General features: G+C 38.8%; 1 protein-coding gene across 6 annotated transcripts in view; it reads right to left on the bottom strand.

Moving 5' to 3' along the window:
- Positions 1–24,298, bottom strand: part of FGD4 (FYVE, RhoGEF and PH domain containing 4) — a 200,026-nt gene that overhangs the window by 9,564 nt on the left and 166,164 nt on the right. For all 6 annotated transcript variants that reach the window (XM_026502132.4, XM_057303253.1, XM_044385557.3 and 3 more), the window contains 10 exons: positions 23,841–23,986; positions 23,234–23,390; positions 18,307–18,445; positions 15,813–15,871; positions 15,334–15,480; positions 9,405–9,577; positions 5,461–5,491; positions 5,138–5,230; positions 4,692–4,817; positions 264–404 (listed from right to left, as the gene is read on the bottom strand). In XM_026502132.4, the coding sequence (XP_026357917.3) occupies positions 264–404; positions 4,692–4,817; positions 5,138–5,230; positions 5,461–5,491; positions 9,405–9,577; positions 15,334–15,480; positions 15,813–15,871; positions 18,307–18,445; positions 23,234–23,390; positions 23,841–23,986 (1,212 nt within the window). The remainder of the gene's footprint in view (positions 1–263; positions 405–4,691; positions 4,818–5,137; positions 5,231–5,460; positions 5,492–9,404; positions 9,578–15,333; positions 15,481–15,812; positions 15,872–18,306; positions 18,446–23,233; positions 23,391–23,840; positions 23,987–24,298) is intronic.

Genomic DNA, 24,298 nt, shown 5'->3' with positions numbered 1-24,298 from the left:
ACTATAGTCACCTTCACAAAACCAGCGTATTTCACTCTCAAATGCATGTTGATTAAAATACAGCACTTGTCCCTCTTCTTTCTACACAACTGAATATGATCCCCAAATCTAGCAGGATAGGACATGAATCTTGTTTGTTCTTCAAATTGTTAAATAGTAAGAGAAGTAACAAGATATGCTGTTTGTATTCTTCAGGGTTAAAAGACAACTCTATATTCCTTGCATAAAAATTTAAAAGTTATCAAACATTTAGTATTCCATACCTCTAAAATTCCTTTTCTTTTTTTTTCTTCACTGTCTGTGAATCCACTTATTATTTGATAACAGTCTTTACAAACTTTGTTTAATTTTCCACCATCGTACTCAAGTTGAGCTTTGTAATCAGAACACTTCCAACAAACCACCTTAAATTTAAAAAAAGTGAATAATCATAAAGATTTGAGCAATAATCAGAGCAATAATAAATAAGAAGGAGTTAAATATTCAACACAAATTTAAACTAGACTAAGAATACCCTAGGAACATTAGGATACCTGTATCCTAATGGAGTATATACCATGGTATTATAATTCTGTTGAGTATGGGTTCTCCTTGTTCACCCTTGTCTTGCTCACTCTTAAAGGCAGGAGATTTCAAAGGCTTGGTCCAGACGTTTACCCTTCATGCTTCTGGATGTTTCATCAATATACTCCCAAATGAACTAATGATCTTGATTTTCCCTGCCCTCAGATCTCTCCTGACTCACCCCACCCCTCCCAACCTGTTCCCTTCTAGTGCTCCCTATTACAGAAAATAGCACAGCCATCTAACCAGTCAAGGCAAGTCAGAAACCTAGGAGTCATCATCTTCAAAACCTCCCTCTACATCACCCCACAGAGTCACCACATTACAAAGTCCTGATGATTTTATCTCCTAGATATTTTTCAATCTGTCTATTTTTCTACATCTTCCTTCCAAGTCCAAGCTATCAATGTTGTAATTTGGACTATTATAGTCTCATGACTGGTCCTTGTAGCATGCTTACTGGAATTCTTACTGGAGCCTTCTCTAGCCTCTATTTTTACATCCCTCCAAGCTATTTTCCAAACAGCACCAGATGCTGTTTTATACATGCTAATCTGATAGGTTTCTCCTCTATTTAAAATCCTTACAGTTTACCCTTTGCTCTTGGATAAAGAACAGATTCTTCCCCATGGCCTACAACATGCTATACAATCTGCCCCTCTTCCTCTTTGTGTCCCCTATGACACTGGCTTCTTAGAGCCCCTGAGGTGCTATACTCCGTTCCTCTCTCATTTCTGCTTCAGTGAATTAACTCTTGTTCATCCTTCAGATGTTGACTCAAATCTCACTTCCTCAAGGAAGACTCCTCCAACTTCCAGAATAGAGCACTGTCTCTTGTCACCTATGCTACTGAAGTTCCCTTACATTTCTTGATGCACTGATGAGTTTTTAATCATATACTCATGTGATTATTCAGAGTTTATGTTTGTAACCCTCACTAGGCTATAAGCTCTGTGAGAAATTGTCCTTATTTATTTTGCTCATAAGGCACCCAATGAACATTTACAAAATGCCAGTAAATGAATGAGTACAATGCAAATGCATGCTATTTCTTAGCAGTTTGTTTTCTGATTATTATAGGATAACTGTTAGGGAAAAAACCTTCCAGTTTAAAAAATTATCTTCTTGGCCATAGCAACTTCTTACTAGATGTCTCCTGAGGCAAAGGAAACAAAAGCAAAAATAAACCATTGGGACTTCATCAAAATAAAAACCTTCTGCACAGTGAAGGAAACAAAAAAACTAAAGGCAACCGACTGAATGCGAGAAGATATTTGGAAATGACATATCTGTTAAAGGATTCGTATCCAAAATGTATAAAACTTCTAAAACTCAACACCCCAAAAAACGAATAATCCAATTAAAAAATGGGCAGAAGACATAAACAGACATTTCTCCAAAGAAGATATACAGATGGCCAACGGACACATGAAAAGGTGCTCAACGTCACTCATCATCAGGGAAACACAAATCAAAACCATGATGAGATACCACCTCACACCTGTCAGAATGGCTAAAATTAACAATATAAGAAACACCCGGTGTTGGGGAGCATGCAGAAAAAGGAGCACTATTGGTGGGAATGCAAACTGGTGCAGCCACTGTGGAAAACAGTATGGAGGTTCCTCAAAAAGTTAAAAATAGAAGTACCCTCTGACCCAGCAATTGCACTACTAGGTATTTACCCAAAGATAACAAAAATGCTAATTCAGATACATGCACCCAGTGTTTACAGCAGCATTATCTACAATAGCCAAACTATGGAAAGAGCCCAAACATCCACTGACTGATGGATGGATAAAGAAGATGTAGTGTGTACACACGTGTACACACACACACACACACACACACACACACACACACACGGAATATTACTCAGCCATCAAAAAGAATGAAATCTTGCCATTTGCAATGACATGGATGGAGCTAGAGAATATTATTCTAAGCAAAATAAGTCAGTTAGAGAAAAACAAATACCATTATTTCACTCATATGTGAAATTTAAGAAACAAAACAAATGAGCATAGGGGAAAAAAAAAGAGGGCCACAACAAGAAACAGACTCTTAACTATAAAGAAAAAACTGATTGTTACCAGTGGGGAGGTGGGGGAGGTACTAAATAGGTGATGGGGATCAAGGAGGGCACTTGCTGTAGTGAGTACTGGGTGTTATATGTAAGTGCTGAATCACTATATTGTGCACCTGAAACTAATATGACACTGTACATTAACTGGAATTTGAATAAAATCTGTACAAAATAAAATAAATAAATAAATAAAAAATTATCTACTTGCTTCTAGAAGCATGTTTTTCCCAATTTGTAGTAAAGCATTTATGAACACACAAATATTAGTAAAACTTTTAGTTTAGGTTCACAGCATATAAATTCATGATAAAGAACTACTCATTGTTTTCTCATAATTACAATGAAATTACTGTAGGATTTGGAATTAGACATGCCTGCATTTGTACATTCATATCAGCTACTATCTTATTTATTTTCAAATCATATTATAGTATTTTGGTAGTCCACGTTCAAACACAGTTTTGTTTGTTTACTGAAGGTGAGTCTATCAGTCAATACCTAAAATCGTTTCAAACAAACTCAATGACAGATCAAAAGTCTTACCCTCAGGGAGAAAAATAGTTGTTTGCAATCAAATTGAATTTGACCACAAAACTGCTTCACTGAGAGAAAACTCACGATAAAAATGGAAGAATAAATCTGCAATAAGAGAATAATCTAGAAGAACTATCAATAAGAATTGTTTTGCACGTTAGCATACTACTAATATATTAAAGCACAGCCTACCCTTCTCTGTTTACTTGTTGCTTTTTAGAAGAAAGTATATCACCTTCAACTTGGTTTATAAGGCCATCCAAAACCTGCTGTTCTCTCTCTCCTGCCTCATTTCGTGCTTTGTTCCTCCTCACCTTTTCTATATGAAACAACTCAAATCACTGAAAACTTGTCACCTGCCTTCTCTGGCTGGAGGTGTTGAATTTTGTGAGAGAACAATCCTTGCCAGTAAGTGGACTGTGTGTCCCTTTGCATATATAATCGTAAACCTCTAATGGGCACAGAGCAGTCCACACCTGCTCCTTGGGGAGGCTCACTCCCCTGCCCAGAGACAACTATTTCATACTGAGCCCTCTTTCTTGAATTTCCCCCATCTCTCCAACCCTTCCCCCTTTTCTTTCAGCTGATGACTCTTCCTCATACTTCAATGACAACATAGTTATCATCATACTGAAAATTTCCTACCATAAAATAAAAAACACACCCACATTTGCACCCATCATTTCCTTTTTCCTTTTTGTTATAATGGAGGGAAGTTTCCCTCTCCCATTAGAAGCCTTAAATTCCATCTCTTGTTTTCCCAAGGACATCAACTCGTTTGGTTATTATTTACCTCTAACTACTTCTTACGCCACAGTTCTGCATACTCATTGGGCTCCTGCCTCATGACCTCTGGCATCTCAAGAGCAGACCCAATTTTCTCCTATCTCAGGGCTTCTGACATACAGAGCCACCGAATGCCTTTCCCACCTCTCTTTAGGCATCAGCTTAAATATCGACCCTTCAGATAGGTCTTCATTTTTCTTTTCTTTCTTCTTAATTTTTTTTTAATAGGGGGAGAGGGAAGGGGGAGGGGCAGAGGGAGACCGACGGGGGGGTTCCATCTCACAACCCCGAGATCATGACCTGACCCCAAATCAAGAGTCGGACGCTTAACTAACTGAGCCACCCAGGCGCCCCAGGTCTTCATTTTTCTAAGTAAAATTGATTTCAAGTCCTCCTCCATTAACATTATTCTCCATTCTAACTTCTTCATTGCCTCCTTATTGTTTTTATAGTAATTTGAAATGCTTATTTGTCTATTTACTTGACTTTTGTTATATTCTCCAGTAGAATGTAAGCTAGGTGAAGAAGGGTATCATTTCGTTTATCAAATTTTTTCCAGGACCCAGCACAGTGTTTTACACATAGCTGTCATCAAAATAAGTTTATCAATTAGGTGGTTTATTTACTGAATGATTTTTCCCCCTCCTTTTCAAACTTGATGATTATACTACACTTACCTAGTTACTAACAACCTTCATGATCATTAAGAAATCTCACTTACATGTCCACATGCTCGACAATGATGCCTTCTTCTTGTTAGTGCATTGAAAGACTCTTTGCATTTCATACACATTGTTACTTCATTATCTCGGATCCATCTTGGAGCTCTTTTCCCTAGTTCAGCAGTCTAAAATGGATTCAATTTTAATAGAAAATGCTGTCATTTCCATCTATTTATTTACTTATTTACTAATTTATTAAAAAGGACTTTGAAAACACTGCTCATATCATCCTATGAACCTCATGACCTAGGAAAAGAAATAGAAAGTTTAAAGAAGTTTAAGCAGCATAAAAAGGCACTCACTATTGTATTCATGTAAGAAAGAATGAGATTCTGTCTAAATAGCCAGTTCTGACATTGCAAAGAGAAAAGGCAAGATAAGAAAATGATTAGACAGATCTGCAACTGCAAAGAGAAAAGAACTTGAAGACTTTATTTCGACTTACAGAAACCTCTGAGTGCATGTCGTTATCCTTTGCAATTGCATTTCTGAAGGTCTCATGTCTCTGATGGAAAGCATCAATGGTCTGTTGAAGAGCCTAAAATATAAACGAGATTCAAAGCACACATTAAAATATCACATGCAGATTAATGAAAATGCTTTATCGAACAACATCTATGACGTAAGAATGATCTTAAAAATTAAATGACCTTGTTCTGATGACAAATATTATATGACAGATTTTATTCTATCTATTCTATGTGCACGTTTGAGTACACATACAAAGGTTACCAAAAAACAAAAATAAAAAACAGAAATATGGCTTACCTTGATCCATTCTTCTTTGTCTTGCTCAGAACTAAAACAAAACAAAATTCAAGTGAGTACAGAGAAAAGTAATGAGTTATACCTCATGAATAAAACTATGGTTTAATGCTGTTTCAACTTTCTGGAAAATTCAGGGATGTCTAGGGAGGAGTTACATAAAAATTAAACAGAATTGCTGGCAACTGAACAAATTAATTCTTTTTTTTCTTTTTTAAGAAAAGGGGGAGAGACAGAGGGAGAGAGAGAATTTTATTTATCCACACTGGGCGTGGAGCCTGACTTGGGGCTCAATCTCACGACCCTGAGATCATGACCTGAGTTGAAATCAAGAGTCAGATGCTTAACCAACTGAGCTACCCAGGCATCCCTGAACAAAAAAAATTCTTAAACAGAGTTTTATTTTTTTTAATTTTTAAAAAAAGATCTTATTCATTAGAGAGAGAGAGAGGGAGAAGCAGAATCCCTGAGCAGAAAGCCCAATTTGGGGTTCAATCCTAGGACCTGGAGATTACAACCTGAGAAGAAATGTATATGCTTAACCACCTGAGCCACCCAGGTGCCCCTTAAACAGAGTTTTTGGTACACATAACTTTTGACTGGGATAGTTACATTTAGCTTCCATTAATATATTGCCCTGATGTTAATTAAGTTTAACAACCATCACCTAGCTCAATATGTTAGGTAACTGCAGATTTAGCACTGTACCAGACACACAACTAGTCTTCCAATTCACCTTTACGAAAACACAGGAGGCTTTTGAAGGCTACTAGTCACAACGTATCTTAGAAAAGATTACGATTATCCTCTAGAATCTAAAATATCTTTGTAAGGCTTTAGGGAGCTATTTAACATTTCCTTTGATAAACAATTTTGCTAGAAAGCTTTAGGCAATACCGTACTTAAACTATTGGAGATAAAGCAAAGCAAACATTTTAGATGCTTGTAGGAAGGAAGTTTCACAGATTAATGGACTCATTCCAGTATTTAATAATTTTCTGTTGGGACAAAATTTCCTTGACTATAGTCAAGTCTTCTATTTTCCTACTGAGGCAAATTTTCTTTATTTCATCTCCCTTGTAGGTAGCTTATACAGCCGGCTGCTGTCACAGAGTCTATTAGGAAAGTCCCCATTAGTAGGTTCTGGACACAGCTAGATCTCCAAACTGGAGGATTTTGAAGAATGCCAAAAGAGTGGGCTCTCTTTGTTTGCATGTGTTTGGTAGGCTAGGGCTAAGCGTGAGCTCCAGCCTGAACCTCACATGCCTCGCTCCCACAGGCATCACATACGCGTGGTGCTGGCCGGAGCTGTGCTCCTATGACATCATCCATCTTTCCAGCAAATTTATTCTTGAGCATCATGATGTGCCAAGAATGCTGCTGGAATCCGTGCCTGTCAAATGGAAGATTCTGCTTATTGTCCACCTGGGGATCCTTGGACAAAGAGCCTGAGGGGGGGGGGGTTCAATCTTGCCCCTCAAAAGAGACTTTCTACTGCAGGGCCCTGCCTGGTTAAAACCAGTTCCACTGCTCTGGAATCACAGCTATTTCCCGGTTGTTTCTAGCCTTTTCAATGCAAAGAAACTTGACAAGTCTTTAATGCTTTTTGTTTTACTGCCTCGTCTTGGCAGATTTTTTTACTCCTCTAATTTACTTATTACTATGTTTTTTAAAATTAATTTAGCAATATATAAAACCATTACATAAAAACCATACAAGACAAAATACTTAATATTCTTTTAAATATGAAAGAGGAAACAGAGTGTAAAAGGTCAGTCTTAAGGCTGAATCATTTAGCAAGAAAAGCAGAACGCTTTTTTTCCCAGGTGGGTTTGGAAGTGAATGATCTTTAAATATCTCCAAATATATACCCAACTTTGGGCTTACGTAATCACCGTAACACGCTGATGTTCTGAGACTTCCAATGTTTGCCCTTATTCTTGTAAGAATCATACACTAGATGAAAAGTAATCACTTAATTCAGCTTTTTTTTTTTTTTAAAGTTTTTATTTATTTATTTGACAGAGAGAGACAGCCAGCGAGAGAGGGAACACAAGCAGGGGGAGTGGGAGAGGAAGAAGCAGGCTCACAGCGGAGGAGCCTGATGTGGGGCTCGATCCCATAACGCCGGGATCACGCACTGAGCCGAAGGCAGATGCCCAAAGACTGCGCCACCCAGGCGCCCCATAATTCAGCTTTTCAATTCACCATATAATCAGAAATATAACTGCAGCAATGAGATTAGGGAAATAAGAAATTTAAGGTAAAATGACTGTGTTTTCAATACCAACTGAAATGTATCCAATACTGCATATTGGAACTCTACGAAGTGATTACTGCTTATACGTAAGAAAATTCCTCATGCATCAGCCCTATCCTGAAGAGAAAATAGGCCAACCTGCTAATGCATGGCTGGAGTGTCCATTTAGGCAACCCCCAAAACCTTGATCACCTCTCTTTTGCTGCTTCAACACCTCTCTCGGGTTTTTAGATTTGGAAGTATGCTGGATTTCAGAGCAGCAATGTCTTCCTTCATCTGCAATGAAGACTTCTCTGATGGTCAGAACTATTGATGAGAACTCTCTGTTGCCAGAACCATTCACTCAGTGAGTCAAGTACTGAGTGAGGACTCAGGTCAGGAGCCTCCGAGCACAGCATAATACATTCTTCCCTCGGATTTGGTGGTTGGGGCCCAAAATCCCACCATAAGGTAGGAAAACTATGCCATTCAAAGCCAAGTCCTCTACACTTTTAACTTATACTCGAAATGCCACCTTCTAATCCTTAGAGCAGTCCCCAGGCAGCTCCCTAAGTAATGGCAGCTTCAGTATAGATTTTCTGTGGGAAATCAAAGGGCTACTTCTTCAAACTGTACCAGCCTGCCGTATCTCCCTTAACTGTAATTTCACCAATTCCCTGATTCCCTGGGCACAGATTCCTGCTAAAATGAATTATTCTCTTTTAAAAGTCTGAACTTCAAACTTTTATGCAGTCACTAAGTACAAATATCCAGGATGAATTCACCTGAGCAGCCAGAACCATATGCTATTGGTGCAAGAGAACAAAAAGGAACAGAAGTGCTGAGTCTCCAGATTCTAGGGTATCAGAACATCAGAGTCAGGGTTGGTACTTAACCCTCTGATCTGTGACCTTCTGAAGGTTCCCAAATTGCACCATGATATGCCTTTGTAGGATAAACGGAGGGCAGTCTTCTAAGGCAGATATTTCAAAACATGACAGCATTCTATCTTCCAGAGGTTCACCCCAGGGGTAGCCACTGCAGTGGTTCTCATGGTTTTTTCTTTCCAAACATGGTTATGTTAAGCAGATGGATGCCAGAACCCCAGCCCTTCTTTCCAACTCAACAAAGCTTGTATGAAGAACCATCCCTTCCAGAAGTCCTGGTTTCCAGAAGCCATTATAACCCCAATTGCCCCCTTCCTGTATCCCCCAACTTTGGCAGGAAAATCATTACCTTTTCTACTCTGCCTCCTCTGAAAATCCTCTCCATCAAAATGTCAATAAGTCACATGAATGCAGAGCCACTGAAGGACTGACAGTTAATGCTTCAACATTTAGCACGGGACAGTGAGCATCAATAAACATCGCGCACCAAAACGAAGGGTGGAGGGAGGAAGAACCCTTTCCTACGAGACTCAAAACTCTGGCTCAAACGCAACCACTTCATTCTCTGAGCACCTTGCAAATCTAAGAGTCAATTTAATTTACTGAATTCTTACTGTCTGAAAACCACTCTCCAGGCACTACGAAGGAATCAAAAGGGATAACATGATTCCTGCCTTTAAGAGATTCTGTTTCTTTACTTAGGTCTAATCAGATTCCCAGAGGTCTATAGTATTCACGTGGGAAAGATCCTCAGAATTATTCTGTGCTACGACTCATTCTGATGCTTTTGGAAAGCTGTGTGATAGGAAGGCTTCTCTCACCTGGCTTGCAGCTCCAGCGTTCTCTCCTTCCCAGATACCTGGAAAGTGTGTGGATATTCTTCATTGTGAGTCTCCACGATTTTCATTCCATCAATGCCAACCCTCGTTCGAACCGTGAATTTAGAGCCCACCAAGCTGAACCTTGGTACACAGTATAGCAACATGTTGTTGAACTGCAAGGACACAGCGCACACATCAGTAAGTAGGAAAACACAGAGGAAAGAAGGAAGCAACCGGTATTACAAGCAGCCCTAGACAAAAATTCCAAGGAATTTCCAGGGAATATCATACCCTCTATGTGAGCAAGATTATTTAAATACTATATTGAGATTTTACGCTTGTATCAAAATTACCTTATTTTAACACTTACATTTCCCTTTAGTGGTTCATAATATTTTATAGACATTTAAGTAAACAATCATTTTGTACTATGAAAAAAAATTAGTTCAATTAAGTTCAGCAACAATTTATTAAGGACTTTCCATATACCAGGAATTGAAGTTCTCAACCATATAAGCTGAAGCCCTTAGGCAAGAAAATATCTAATTGTTGTGTCTTACAAAGCAAGTCTACAATAGCTAGTTAGAGGAAATGAGTATTATTTAATGATTATTTCTGCCAGTGTGTTTAATATTAAGTTAAAGAAAAAAACGCCAAGTTATTAGTTAAGAACATGTGGGGTTAGCACACTAAACCCTATGGAAAAAACTAATTTATTGATCTACATCTTAAGAATTTGTCATGTATGGATAGAAAAGTCATCTATTTTAATAAGTTTTTAAAGATCTTTACCAGATGTTCTTTTAAAATGAAGGACTTTATTTTGAAACTGAATCAAAGTATGTATAATGCCCCATTTCTGGTCAACAATGAACAATGCCTGCTAATCAGGACCAAACAATAAGCTTGGGGAGACATTTGATTCACTTTTGAACATCTTGAAACATGCAAAAGGAGGAAAGGCTAAATACTTAGGTTAATTTGTAGGCAGATTCCTAAAGAGGGCCCATACTTTTCTTCTTCTTTCCTATTTATTGTTTGACACTGCTTCTAGAGTTACATATAATTTTCAAAGACAAGAACAACTGGGGACTTAAACTCTGTGCACTATGTAACCTCTCATGTCTCGGGATTATTATCTATAAAAGTCACAGGTTGTTCAGAGGATTAAATGAAGAAAAATGTCCTGTTTTGCCAGGTTCCATTTGGCTCCACCGAGCCATCAAGACAAGAGATGGGGATGGATTTTTAAAACATTTCAACCGGTTTATGTGACACTGCCCATTGTACTCATTCTGAAAGCACATTTCTTATCAGTTGTTCTTTGTACGTTATTTTGTAAGTTCCTGTAACCAGCGTCATGAATTTCATTTCCACATTGGATAACGTAGAAATGAAAGGGTACTAAAAATACACTTTAGCAGACGCACCTCAGCACCACATTTCACATTTACATTTCTAGAAGAGAACCCTAATGACCTATCATCAACTGTCCACGGTGTTCTAAGTGTGGCACTCCCCAGCCTCATTATAGTACACAGGATTCAGGGATTTGAAAACACTCTGAAAGGCTCTCATCACCATTCCGCTTAAGGCAAGCGCTTGGGGCTGACTGTTCCTGTTAACATTTTTTCCCTATCTTGTGTGAAGGCCTTCTCAGAAGGGGATTTGGTCAAGGTTGTGAATGATGCAGCAGGAGCTGCAGAGAAGCCACCAACATACACAAGGCTCAACTTTCTCTCTTTTTTAAAGATTTATTTATTTACTTGACATCGAGAGAGAGAGAGAGAGAGAGAGAGAGAGCAAGCGAGCAGGGGCAGAGGCAGAGGGAGAGAGAATCCCAAGCAGGCTCCATGCCCAGCACGGAGCCTGACATCGGGCTCCATCTCACGACCTTGAGATCATGACCTGAGCCAAAATCAAGAATTGAACACTTAACCAACTGAGCCACCCAGGTGCCCCAAGGCTCAGCTTTTAAGACGGCAACCACTACGTCATGTTTCTGCAAACTGAGTGACAAATGTAATGTTACAGCATAAAATTTCTGAGTTATCTGATATGCGCACTCAAGTTCACTTTATAAAGTTCAGCAAAGTCTTGTTATTTTATAGAAACATAGTCCATAAATATGGAAGTTCTAGGCATTTGTTTTTTGTGGTGACACTCATACAAGATGACAGACTATCTTATAAATGATGTTTCCTTTCCATTTTATGCTTGCAGGATTACGCTTCCCCGATTACACAGGCTTCGTAAGTGGGACCTTACATTCTAAACTGTCAATAACTATTTATTAACCTTATCTAACTCATATCACAATCTAATGCTAGTCAATAAATACCCTTTTTCTTCTTCCTAGAGGTCAAAGCATAAGGACATAAAATATTGTTTACAAAGCAGTAGATGCCCTCTGTTCCTTCTGTGAACCTTGCTGCTGTGGCAAAAGCCACCATCACCTTCCCTGTGGGTTTCCGCCGGTACTCAAAGGGGAAGTCAGAGCAACTGGCACACCAAGTAGGTGGCTTTCCCTCTCAGTGCGGGACACTGCATTTTACCGATGGCCAGAAGTAGTTACGGACGTGTGATCTCTGGCTGGTGGGGCAAGCTCTCAAAGTGCTAAGCCAGAAGCCAGCCTCGATTTTATTAAAAGCACAGGGAGAGTCCCCCTTCCTGATCTCCAGTGGTCCTACTACTTATTTCAAGGGTCTTGAAATATTTGAGTGAAACAATTCAATGTCATGTTTCACCAGACACAGTTTCATTAAAGTTTGTTTTAAAGTTCGTAAAAGTACATGGCTGGAGAAAATTTCCAGTGCCTGCTCTGTATTCAAAGTTTAAATGAGTCAAATGGGAAAAAAACTGAAATCTGTCAAGCTATAACGAAATAAAGACCAGAACAACAAAGGGCCAAGAATGAAACCTCTTGGGTCATTCTACGGGATAATTTGGTGATTTTTTTTAACTTTCAGATGTCAGGTGTGTGATTTTTTAATTTAGTCAACAGAGTATCCTGTAGTAATAGAAAAAAGCATGGTGTGGAGGCAAGCAAATGAGCAAACATATGAAGCTCAGCTGAAAGCAGAAATCAGATTCTACATGCGATTTGGCTCTTTAGAGAAATGTAAGATCGCCAGAGTAGGATACAGAAAACTAGCCCTCATTTTCTTCCTAGAGACAGAGACAAATAAAAACGGCACTTCTGAAGTTTCTACGTACAAAAACCCAAGATGTTCTACAGGAAGAAAAGGGTGTTGTGAAGAGGAGAATGTGTGACAAGGACAGTGCGGGGGGTGGAGGTGAGTGGCGTGCAGGGATTACTAGAATGCACCTACAGAAATGCTTCTAAGACGGTCTTCACAAGACGAATGCGGCTTTCCGATAACTCCTGCTCTACGACTCCGTTCTCCTGGGAGGCGATGGCAAGAGAGGTTTGATAGCTTACAATCACTGGAACAAGATGGGTCCTTTCTTCAAAGTCCCTACAGCTGTATTCCCCAAAGGCTCTTTGCCATCTGTCCTCCAAAGAGCTGCTTAGTTTGGCTCTGCAACAAGGTATTCAACCTTAAACTATCTCCAGAATAATTCTCAAATGTGAAAATTAAACCCAGGCAATTGGTTAGACACAGAGCTAGAGCTTAACTGTTGAAACCGTAATATAATCCAGGAGGGGGGAAAGGAGCACTACCTAAGCACCTGAACGAAGGGTCAAGGCAAAGGTAGATGTTAACTCCCATGCATTCTGCCCCAAATAGTAGAGTAAGCCTGTCTTTTTCATCTGTATTTATGATGCTTTGACATCTTGGGGCTTTGCTGACAATGGAGGGACCTGTCCCTCTTAGGGTTACTCACTTCCTCGAAGTCGTAAATGACTCACCTGCATGCCTTTCATACAGAAAGCAGCCCATCCAGAGCCCACCCCCACTGCCTCCTTTCTTGAGCTCTTACTGGGCCAGTATTCCCCTGCTCTCACCCCCCAGGGCCAGGTACCAGACAACAGCCCCCAAAGGCCCCATAGCCTGATGGAATTATTTAAACTAGCAAATCCCAAGCCTGTTTATGCTGCCTTGCCCATTCCTTCTCACTGAACAGACAATAAAAGCTCTTGTTCACATTTTCTGCTTGCTCCATCTGCCCCTTATGGACCCGGCTGCTTTCTCAGGTAACCCCCGTGGTATGGCACGCCTCTCCTTTTGGGAATCTGTGGGTCTAATGATGTTTCTCATGGCAACTCTCTCCTGATCTGGTGGCCTTACCATACCCGAATAACAAAACCTGGATTTCAAAATAAATAGACCTCTGAACCCTGAGAGGACATCACAATCCTTGCTTTACATTTTTAGCTCTCTATAAACTCTGAGAGGTGAAGTACTTTCGTTGAGCTCAAATGAAGATTTTTAGAGCATCTATAAGTTTTTTAAAGTTCTTGAGATGTAATTCATATAATATAAAATTTACCCTTTTAAAATGTACACTTTGTGGTTTTTAATATAGTTGTAAATTGTGCAATCATCATTTCTATCTAAATCCAGAACATTTCATGACTCCAAATGGAAACCCTGTGTCCATTTCCTTTCCCCAGCAGCCCCAGGTGACCACTGCTTCCATTCCGCCCCTCTGCATCTGTCTAGTCTGGACATTGCATATAAATGACATCACACAGTATGGGCTTTTGTGAATGGCTCTTTCACTTGTCACAGTGCTTCCAAAGTTCACCCGTGTAGCATGTATCAATATTCTCTTCTTTTTTATTGCCATATAACATTCTACTGCATAGATATACCTTTTATATCCATATGTCCAAATATTTTGCCTATTATGAATAATTCTGCCGTAAACACCCATAAACATGTTTGTGGAGACATATGTTTTCAATTTCCTTGAGTTACACAAACTTGGGAAAACAGTTGAGTAAATATGGTGACCAAATGTTCTTTTTGAAAAATGAGAGATACTAAACACCCCTATGCATGATATTTAGTTCCTGTTAAGTTTTCCTTTCAAAGGAGGCTGTAACCAGAAAATGAAAACCTGTAAGTCCCCAATTAAACTCATACTACGGCTGGTGGGATGACTGCCCTGCAGCACAAAGTCAGACGTGAGTCACATGCTGAGAATGTATTGTGTGCCAGGCACTGGGCAGCCTCATGACCAACGTGTCTCTGTTTCTGTGACTCTAATAACAATCCTAACAATAGCTAACATTTACTGAGCTATTACTCAGTGTTAGCTTATTGTTACTCCATGTTAACTATCACTGTGATTATTATTATACCAACAGATACAGAAAGGGACTGGAATTAACAGAGACTAAAAACATAATGGCCTGCATGCCCCAGGAAGAGCTCTTACATCTGAGATAAGCCCCAGACTAAATGTCATTTCCAGGAAGTAAAGGAAAGGACAGGGACCTACTCCAGTGAAAAGGAACTATAAGGCAAACTCACGTACTTTTCACAGGGATATTTTAGGCACAAGCTTCACAACCTTGAGTATACATTTCCTCAAACTGGAAAGATCAAAAGTAGTGACCAGAGCGGATTAGGAAGAAAACTCTGGTCAGAAAATGGTACCCATTATTAGCCTATAAGAATGAAAGGAAGGAGTGAAACTGAAACAAGGAAGATTTGAGAAAACATATCATACCTCCCCTCCCACACTGATAGCTAAGATCATCATGGACAGGTCACATTGTCGCAGTTGTGTGCTGGTACACAGAAAAATATTTTTTAAATACTTGAAGATTTGTGTCCTTGAAAGAACAAGTTTTAGTTACTAAGGAGATTCCCTTTTGTGGAATCCTAACAGTGTTGACCAAACCAGGTTAGACAGAATTGCTTTGGTGAGCAAGAAAACAGCCGACTTTTCCAAGATGTACAGAACAACATTTATGAATTATTCTTCTGTGACCAGCTCACACTATAATACTCACTAAGAAAAGGTAGCGTTCTTGTGCTGACGTGTTCCGAGCAGCTAGTTTGAGGATCTGTCCCTCTTTTATTAGTTCATTTGAAGGATTTACAATGTCTTCTTCCTCTCCCAACATTTCATAAATCTCTAAGAGTTTCTTTAGGTTCTCCTAGGAAATTAAAACAAAACACAGCAAGACCAAATAAAGGGAGGTTTGACCTTGGTGGCTTTAATAATACAATGACCTTAGCTAAAATCTGGATGATTCAGAAGGGACTGGGACTAAGCATAAATTTGGTATAAAATGTGTCAGTTATGAGCAAATTGAAACCTGGGAGAAGAGGGGAGGGAATTATTCCACATAACACTAAACATTTAATAAAGAATCTTTTTTGTTCACCTGTATCAATTCATTTTGGTCCAGACCTGCAGGTAACATTAGGCTATGTTATTGACAATTATCTAACTAGAAGATTCCCATCTCCTTTGAAAATCACTTACCATTTTTCTTATTGCACTATTAGAATGGCTTGCTGCTGTAGATATAATTTCAAGTGATTCTAAATGGGAAAAAAGAAAATTAAATGTATTTTGTTGTTCCTACGCTACTAGATAGGTGAATAACATATACTACAATAAGAAGAAATCTGAGACCGACAACCACATCTGACACCAAAAGCAGGGGCAATTTCCATTACAAAACGGATACTTTAACAAGTTCATTTGTAAGTACGTTACTTGGAACATGAAGGGCATTTCCTTGTAAATGGATGACATAGACGGATGACCTACATACAACTATACAGATGATCTATATAACGGACCTTCAAAATCAACAAATGTGTGTACACTAGATTGGCACGAGGCACTTGGCCAGACGCTTTCATATATATGATGTCTCTTCATTCTTACACAACCTCGAATGGAGAGTCTGTTAGCTAGCTCCACTTGGCAGGTGAAACAAATGGCAAGTGATGTGGCCTGGTTAAGGTCATACAACTACGATACTGTAGGGCCACACTGGGACCTACATCTTCTCAGTCAAAGCTCTACAACAATTCAGCAGGAAAACTATTTTATGAGATTTATGAGCAAATTAACCACCAAGCATAACCATCTTTCTTTGGGAAAACACACTCAGAGTTCTAGTCTTGGTCAGTAAAGGGGAATCCTTTGATGCCAATGCTGATGGAAGCTTTGTTGCTGGGCAGGTGGTGGGAGCGATGGGAATGGGAACTGCTGGTATGGGCAAGGGAGGCTCTGGCACTGCTGGTGAAGAGCTGTGGAGGCTGAGGCCTCCTGCTGGATCAACCCCAGGGAATGCCCTCAATCCTAGATCATGACCTGCTCTTTCTTTTCTATCTTATCAATACTGGCCTGATTAATTCTGTTACTGCTACAATCTCATTAATTCTAGACCAAATTCTCTGTTTTCTCTGTTTCATGGCTGAACAGAATGCACTTTTGTTGCTTTCTCTTCTCCTTTGGGTCTCTAAAAGCACCTCTGTGATTTCCTTACAATTTTAGTTTAAGGAGCAACGGGCAACCAAAGAGAGTAATAAAATATCCAACAGTGTTGCTAACTTTCTCATGGCTGACACTGCCACCCTCGGGTAAGTCCAAGTCTTGGAGTATAGAAGAAACTGAATGTTTATTTAGATTTTGGAGGACCATCCCGATTGGGGCAATTCTGTGCATTCCCTACAGGATCCAAGGTAGAGGGAGACAAAATAAAATAACTTGGGATCAGCAGTTTGAGGAGTAGCAGTGGTAACCCCACCTTAAGTCCTACCACTAGAGTTCTGCCACCAAAACCAACCACACAGCCCAGATGAATGGGAAGTGGGCATGAAGTGGAAAGTGGAAGAAGTCAAGTCAGGATAATTCCAAACTATAAAGTGGGAAAGGGAAGAAGAGAAGTTCCTGTGGTCATTGACTCACTTGGGTGGTGGGAGAAATGTAACAAAGAAAGTCTTTGTTCAAAAAAAAAAAAAAAAAAGACCCAGGCTGCCAAGACCAAAGATTGTATTCTGTGTTCCTCATCTCTTACCAGGGTACACTTAAAATAAAAACAAGAAATTATTAGCAAAGTACCAATGTTTCAAGAGTGTACAGCAGCACTGTTAGTTCTTGACACGAAGCCATTTCTATTCCTTAAATTTGTATTCTTCCCTTCAGTTACTTGATTCATTTTTTTTAATTAAAACAATTTTTTTAAAGTAAGCTATACACCCAAAGTGGGACTTGAACTCATGACCCCTAGATCAAGAGTCACATGTTCTTTTGGCTAGGCCAGCCAGCCGCCCCCTTTTAAACTTCTTTTTTTTTTTTTTAAAGTAAGCTATACACCCAATGAGGGGCTTAAACTTATGACCCTTAGATCAAGAGTCATATGCTTTGATTTTTTAAAAGTACATGAGAAAGCTAAAAGTATTGAAACTCCTGAGCCTTCAAAAAACCCATTCGTTAGGATCTAATGAAAAAAACAGAAGGCAACTACAAGAATAGGAATAAAGTTTTCCTGGGAAAATCTTAACTGCCACTAAAAGCATCATTTTCTCTTCTTTTAGGGTAGGTAGAACAACTTTGCTTAGGTTATTTTTACATAGTAAATGTCATTTTAGCTTTCTTGGTATGCATCAACCCATCTAATTAACCAGCAGCACCAGTAATTCTGAATGGTTGTATTCTTCCTGTGAGAAGGTAATTGTGTATTGCTATTCCAGATGTCCCTAAGACTATAGTTTCAGATTCCCGAGTTAATGATTAACGTGAAATCAGCATGAGAAATGTGACCGGCATTGCTCTAAACCTGTGATTTGGGCTCAGATGTGCCTGCCTAGTTGAGATGTTGATGACAACTCCCAGTGAGGTTATTTTTTGGCAGCGGTATTTTACTGAATTGGCTGTGAGACATATCTCGCTCTTCAACCACAAGGCTTCCTGGTCACTTGATTACCCCATAATAGAAAGGGGGAGGGAGAGAAGCATTTACTTTTAGCATCATTCCAGTCCGGAGAATCAGGGGGCAATTTCCTCAGGTAGTCCTTCAGAAGCATCTCATACCGGGGAATTCGCTGAACAGGTTCCAGCATGTGATGCTGCAAAGTCAAGTTCCCACAGATCTTCTGTTTCTACGATGAGAAAGGTTTTTGAAGAAAGATTTAAAAATGAAGGTGGCCAATCTAAAAACTCACTGTCATACAGAACTTCCACCAAGGACAGTATTTCCCTGCAAAATGTGGTCTGTGGATCACTTGCAGTAGATCAATCCACGGCACTATGAAAAATGCAAATTCTGAACCCCATCCCAATCTATGAAATCACAATCTCTGAGGCTAAGGCTTGCGAACGTGCATTTTAAAATACCTCAGATTCTTAACAGCATTAAAGTTCGAGGCCCACCAATCTAGTCTAAGAACAGAAAGAAAAAGCAAGCAGAATTTTAAGGGAGAAAATTCCAGATTGCTGGCAACCACTTTAATTAGTCACATTATTGTGGTCACATTATTGAATCATACTCCAGACATACTTAAAAGATGCATATATTTAATGAGGTTCACTAAGCACAACTGTATTAAAAGACTTTGGACTCAGCAGAAACTATTTAATAATAAGGTACCATAAATGTCATTTCCTTTGAGAACTTAAAGTCTCCACATAGAAGAATGATAAGAACTGAGCATCTTATTATCTCTCACAAAATTTTAATTTTTTTTTTTAAAGATTTTATTTATTTATTTGACAGAGAGAGACAGCCAGCGAGAGAGGGAACACAAGCAGGGGGAGTGGGATAGGAAGAAGCAGGCTCATAGCGGAAGAGCCTGATGTGGGACTCGATCCAGTAATGCCGGGATCACGCCCTGAGCCGAAGGCAGACGCTTAACCGCTGTGCCACCCAGGCGCCCCACAAAACTTTAATTTTTGATTAGGCCATGTCAGTCTTTTCCATTTGAAATTGAACTCTGTAAATAGATCTCCTTTTCTTACAGCAAAACTGAGTCTATAGCCCTTGCTTTCAATAAGCTGTTAACATAAGACAGGGAAAAGATTATTTGAAAAATAAGATGCATTGTTGTTCATATTAAACAAACCAGGAATCCCATTCAAATATTTATTGAACTCATACCATGATCAAGGCACTGCTGGGTATAAAAGTGGTATTAAGACATGATGTTTGCATTCAAAGCGAAGGAGAAACTAAAGCCTTCACAGACAAGAGAGCATTTGACACGAACTCTGATGAGGGCAGCCTCTGGTGGGCAGGGAAGGGAAGACCAGGGGACAAGTGCAGGAAGAGGGACCTTGGAGAGCAGGCCCAAGGCAGCTGGACATGAAACATGTTGAGTTTTGTTGGAAAATAAGATATACATACAGGGAAACAGGTGATGAGGAAGAAAAGGTAATCTGGGGTAATAAGTCAAGCTGAGTTTTGACTTACTTCACCTAAGGTTTTTGTGCAGGAAAGCAGTATCGTTAGATCTGAGATGTATTAAGATTAACCTACTGCAGTGTGGCTTTAGGGAGATGTGGGGAAATTAGTTTGGAACTTAATACTATAGATCAGGAAAAAGGTACAAAGAGCCTGAAATCAAGATGGAAACTGAGGAAATAATAGCTTTCCTTAATAAAGTATAAAATATTAATGTTGTAAGTTCAGTCATCTCATTTGATTTTCTCCAACAAACCTATTGTAAATGTGTATACAAATTGTATACATATACATACAAATGTGTATACAAAACCTATTGTAAATGTGTATATAATATTATATATTATTAGTATATGAAATATGGGAAAATATTACTGATCCCCACATTTTTACATGAAGAAATGGTGGCTCAGAGAAGTTAGTCTTCTAAGGTCCAGTGACTAAGTGGCTGAATTCTAAACTTGGTTGATTCCCACTCCGCTATGACAGTTTAGAGGTAGGAAACGACTGGAAACAATGATCCTAGTGATGGCTAAAGGCTCAGGAACATGAGGGTGTGAAGGCCAAGAAGAATGTGAAGAGTCAAACCTGTACCCTGTCCAGTTTAAGCAAAAGGGGCTAGTAAAAGAATCAAGGCCAGCATTCAGAAAGGCAGATGAGTGCTTAATCATGAGAAGAAGAAAAAAGAGTGAATGGATAGAGGCAGGACTTTTGGGTATGGCTGAGGGAGGAGACTGGCAAAATACTCCCTGGAAAAAGCATCTAGAAAGCTGGATAAAAATGATACAATAACCATTTCAGCAATCTAGAAATTGACCAAAGACACAGAACAATCTGAAAAGAGTTTATGCTTTAAAAACTATTGACCTTTGGGTAAGAACAGTGAGAATTTGTGGCATTCTGGCCTGGGGCCATACCCATTCCTCCCCTAGCAAATGAAGATTCAATGACTGGAAGGTTTAGTTTGGGTGCGACTGGCTGTGAAGACTGGCAGTGTCTCTGCTAAAGTTGAGACAGCTCATTAGATCTGGAGTGGTGGGCAAAGCACACACCCGGCAACACTGTCAGTGAAAGTGAAGGTGGGCAAGTGGGGAAAAGACCAATGGCTCTACTAGCCTGAAGCTGTGGTTGGAAGTGGGAGGAGGGAAGGTTAGATAATAATATTCTTGGTTGAGGCTGTGTGAATGATCAGCAGAGGCAGAAGACAGCTTAAGGCAGCAGAGTCTCTGGGCTTCCCTAAGGCTAATAACATATAGACAGGAGACGTAAAAGGGTCCAATGGACTTGAAAATGCTCCGATCTTTAAATGCGTTCCCCTATGCATAGACAGGTCCATCAGCAGATGACAGTTTACCGGCTCTCGGTAGTTTAGTCATCTGTGTTCAATAACTGACCCCTAACCTAGGTAGACATAGGGGCAATCCCTAGAAGGCTGGGATCACATACACACACACATGAATATTAAACCATATACTGAGTAGAGACATTGGCAACTGCACACCAGAGGAGAGACAGATTTTATAGATCATGTTGAAGCAAGTTACTAAAACAAACAAAACTAACTAAAGCTACTGTCAGTGGGCGAGATCAGAATCCAGAGTTGCTACAATAGGTTCTCTAAAATGTCCACTATTCAGCAAAAAAATATGAGACATTCAAAGACATAGAAAACCTTTACTATTTACTAAACTGAAAAAAGGCAATCAAAAGAAATTGTCGCTGAACACAGATACTGGATGTAGCTGGCAAAGACTTCAATGTAGCTATTATAAAAATGTTCAAAGAATGAAAGGAAATTGTTTTGGAAAACATGAAAAGTGTAACAACAATGAATGCACAAATAGCAATTTCCAAGGAGGAAACAGGCATTATAAAAAGAACCAATGGAAATTCTGGAGTTGAAAAGCACAAGAGCTGAGATGAAAAATGTACCTCGGGGACTCGAAAGCAGATTCCAGACAGCAGGAGAAAAAAAAATCAATGAACTCAAAGAAAGATTAATAGAAATGATACAACCTGAAGAACAAAGATTGAAAAATGAATCATCTCAGAAACTTGTAGAATAACAAGAATACCAACACACGTGTAATTGGAGTAAATTATTTGAAGAAATAATGGCTGAAAACTTCTCAAATTGATTAAAAAAACCCTACATATCTAAGAAATTCAACCCTAAGAAAAATATAGAGCCATATTAGACACATCATATTCAAACTCTTCAAAGACAAAAGCCAAGAGATAAATTTGAAAACAACAAGAGAAAAACAATTCATCACATATAGGAAATATCAATGCAGTTCCTAACTTCCCATATAAAACAATAGAGGACAGAGCACAGTGAAATGACATTCATTTTGCTGAAAGAAAAAAAAACAACAACAATTAAACAAGAATTCTGTATCCAGCAACACAATTCAATAGTGCAGAAGAAACACGGATATTCCCAGATAAACAAAGACCAAGAAAATTTGTTGCTATCCAATTCTGCCTTGCAAGAAACACATCACTTTATGTGGAAAGGAACTTACTTCAGAAATGGTAAATATATGGGTTAATAAATACATTTATAGATCTATTTTTTCTTATATCCTCCCTACATTCAAAGGCATAAAATTATAAAAAATAATAATTATATCACTGTATTATTGTATTTAAAACATGTAAAGGTAATATATAAGAGACTAAAAGCATGGGGCATGGAGGAACAGAGCTACAGTGGAGCAAAATGCCTGTACTCTACCAGAATTTAGGTTAGTATTCATCTGAAGTAGACTGATAAATTAAGATGCAGATAATAATTCCTTCAACAGACAGTAGGAAAAAAAATGAAAAAGTCCGAGAGGAATTAAAATGGTAAAATAAAAAATATTTATATAGCACAAAAGAAAACAGAGGAGCATCAGAATCCCCACCCCAAGAATCTAATGTGACCTAAAGAATTCCTTTTTGATTTTTAAACTTTATCAAGTAATAAGTTATTAAAGACTTTGACTAGAGAATCAAATAAAAATTACTATGGTATTATTAAAGTGTATTATCCAGGTTTGGTGAAATTGAAAAAAAAAATCAGGACACACATATAAAGTGACACACACACACACACACACACACACACACCCAGAATAATAATGTTTGCAGACTGTCAGGGTTTATGGCAATCATTCTTTATGTTCATTTATATATATTCATTCCATCATCTCAATCTCTGAAAGAGAACAAGAGAGGGAAAGAGCTGAATGGGAACCCACTTTATAAATTTATGTGGATCTTTATAAAAGCTAGACTCAAAAGCAAATGGAGAATTTACTGCTCAGCACATGCCACGTGCTCAATAAATATGTTAACTTTGCGGAGATGATTTCTGCATAATTCAGAATAGCACAGAATTTGGCAGTCTCAGACAGATGTCTCAATCTCAACTTTAGATCTAGAAGACCTTATGATTTGTACAGAAAAACTAATTCACAGCCTTGAACAAGAGTCCAATTACCTGAATTTCTTCAACTACTGATTTGAACTGGGGAATACGCTCGGTCATGTTTTTAACCAATTCCATTGCGTTATCAAATCCCTTCACATATTCTCCGTACATCTTAAGGAATGGTGCCAATTTCTGAAGGATGTCACCAATTCTAGGGGTTGCTTCCCTGTACAAAATACAGAAACAGGTCATTAAAATTTCTTACAGAATAAGTGAATTAACAGGACTCCAAATGAAGTGATGACTTTCTACACACTCCCCGTGCTTTATCCAAGCCACCTTGCTGTCAGACGGGTAGAGAAATAAAGCAGCACCTTTCTAAAGGGAGTTTAGGAAAGACATAGTAAAGAGACATGCTATAGAGTTTTTAAAGCTCCAGATTACCCCAATACCTCATCTCCACTAATCAAAAGATTGTTTGGAAAACAGAGATGAAATCCTTTTCAACCAAAGCTAAAAATGTACCACAACTTCTAATCAGTGGTCTTTATGGTAAAAATTTAACACAAAGTTTGGCTGTAGCTTTGTGTAGCATTATTGTTTCAATTTAAAAGCAAATAACACCACATCTAATATGACTGCCTGAGACATATCATTTGCCATCTACTCCTCTTACCATTCTTGCATTCGTTTTTCCAGCTCTGGCAATAGGAATTTACTATGGAAGGCATTTATTGATGAAATATTAGAAAAGATTTTATTCACCATCTCTGCTGGAAATGAGCCTCGATTTGCTTCTTCTAATAATTTGCAGTAAAATACCTGAATAAGAGAATAAAACAAACATTACTTTAAATTTATTGGCTACCACCTAGCACTGTGCTAGGCATATAGTGGGCTCTTAGTAACTTTTGTTGAGTCAATGAAAAGGTTCAGGGTTCAAGGAATAAATCATTTTTGAAATGTCCGAATATATGCTCTGATTGAGAAGAACCAGGAATCAGAATTAGAAAACTTGACTCTAGGGGTGCCTGGGTGGCGCAGTCGTTAAGCGACTGTCTTTGGCTCAGGGTGTGATTCCAGTGTTCTGGGATTGAGCCCCACATCAGGCTTCTCTGCTAGGAGCCTGCTTCT

This window comes from Ursus arctos, unplaced genomic scaffold (genome assembly GCF_023065955.2).
Source record: "Ursus arctos isolate Adak ecotype North America unplaced genomic scaffold, UrsArc2.0 scaffold_26, whole genome shotgun sequence".
In the NCBI taxonomy this organism is placed as follows: domain Eukaryota; kingdom Metazoa; phylum Chordata; class Mammalia; order Carnivora; family Ursidae; genus Ursus; species Ursus arctos.
The sequence above is the reverse complement of the archived record's forward strand: the minus strand, read 5'-3'. Positions and strand labels throughout refer to the sequence as shown.